Consider the following 1,376-nt stretch of genomic DNA (forward strand, 5'->3'; position numbering starts at 1 on the left):
TGGACTTCCAGCATCCTCAGGCTCAGCAGTCTCCTAACTGGAGTCTGGGACCCGAAACGTCGCCTTGTCCTGTCGCAGTGGAAGCTAGCAAGGGATCCATTCTGATGGACTCTGTTACACAATCGATTAGGGCTCAGTGCACTGGTGGAATACTGGGATTGTATTTAGAGAAGCGCATGAATATGACCCGAGATGAACACATCTCCACCTCTCAGGGGCTGTCTATCGAGGACGAAATGTGATTCATTGTCTAACGGCACACATGAACTCTCATTCGGCGGCGATGTTCCGGTCATGCAGAGGTTTCGCGTGGTAGTTGACGAGCGGCTCGAAACTGAACGCCCAGATTGTCGCCGCACCAAGGGCTGCAATCTGAACGAAGCTGAAGAATGCCCCGAATCCAGTAAGAGCCATGAGGCACTCCAAGACGCCGGCAAGCATAAACAGGCCCAGGTTTATCCAGGCGAACTCTTCGTATGTGCCTTCTTCATGGTAGGCTTCAAGGTAGAAGATTCCGAGTCCGTAAAGCATCAGAGTCAGGGAGTTGCCCAAGGCGCCGAAGTAAAACAAAACCCAGTCAGCCTTAGTCTGGACGTACTTCAGCCACCACCTAGCCCCGAGGAACTGGTAAGCATAAATGTACTGCAGGAGACGAAGAGACGCAACCAGAAGGTCCAAAGTTGCCGCTGTGTTGATAAGCTTCGAACCAGCACGGAAACCGCGAGATGTCTGCGAGCTGTCGGGTGCGAAGATTTGAAAGCCAAGGATGCACGATGCTCCGACAAAGAACGCTACTTGAATACCGATCATGAAGAGACTGAAGGACTCTGATGTCCTTAACTTCTCGGGCAGGTTGAACAGATCGTATGTTACCGCACCGGTACCCCCATGACCGTAGTAGATGGCCATCAGCAGAATGAGCGACACGAGCTGAATCAAGAATCCGAGCCTCAGAAGCGGGGACACCAGGCATGAAAGACAATCCGAGTAGGCGCGGCCTCGAGCGGGGGCCTTGTCCCGCCCAGCTTGCATCTGAGCTTCAACCATGCCTTCCAGCGTTGGCGGAAGCTCGTAGCTCTGAGCCGTCGGCATCTTGATCATCCGAGTCTTGTCCTCAAAGTATTGGCGATGTTTGTCATAGATCGCATCCGATTGCTGATATTGCTGCTCCATTTGCCGGCAGGGAAATCGGTGTGCAATTAAAATTAGTGCACACAGAATTGGCCGGCATATCTGAGAATGTACTTCACCTACGTCGTACGCCCGTCGTCTGCACCAGAAGGCCGAGGACCGCAGTTCAAGCCGTTCTGGGATGCCCTGATATCGTGTAACCTCAGAACGGGGTTTGCCATTCACCTTGCGGTTATCATATGCCT

At 52.8% G+C, this 1,376-nt stretch overlaps 1 protein-coding gene across 1 annotated transcript; it reads right to left on the bottom strand.

The window, feature by feature from the left end:
• Positions 1 to 270: 270 nt before the first annotated feature.
• On the bottom strand, positions 271 to 1,173 carry KVP18_002275 (uncharacterized protein; the record flags this gene model as incomplete). The annotated part of the gene is made up of 1 exon (XM_067953031.1): positions 271 to 1,173. One exon carries the CDS (start codon positions 1,171 to 1,173, stop codon positions 271 to 273), a length of 903 nt encoding a protein of 300 aa, XP_067806110.1.
• Positions 1,174 to 1,376: the final 203 nt, after the last annotated feature.

The sequence above is a fragment of a genome (assembly GCF_019968955.1).
Source record: "MAG: Porospora cf. gigantea A chromosome Unknown PgA_NODE_8528_length_1376_cov_427.599, whole genome shotgun sequence".
NCBI classification, from domain to species: Eukaryota; Apicomplexa; class Conoidasida; order Eugregarinorida; family Porosporidae; genus Porospora; species Porospora cf. gigantea A.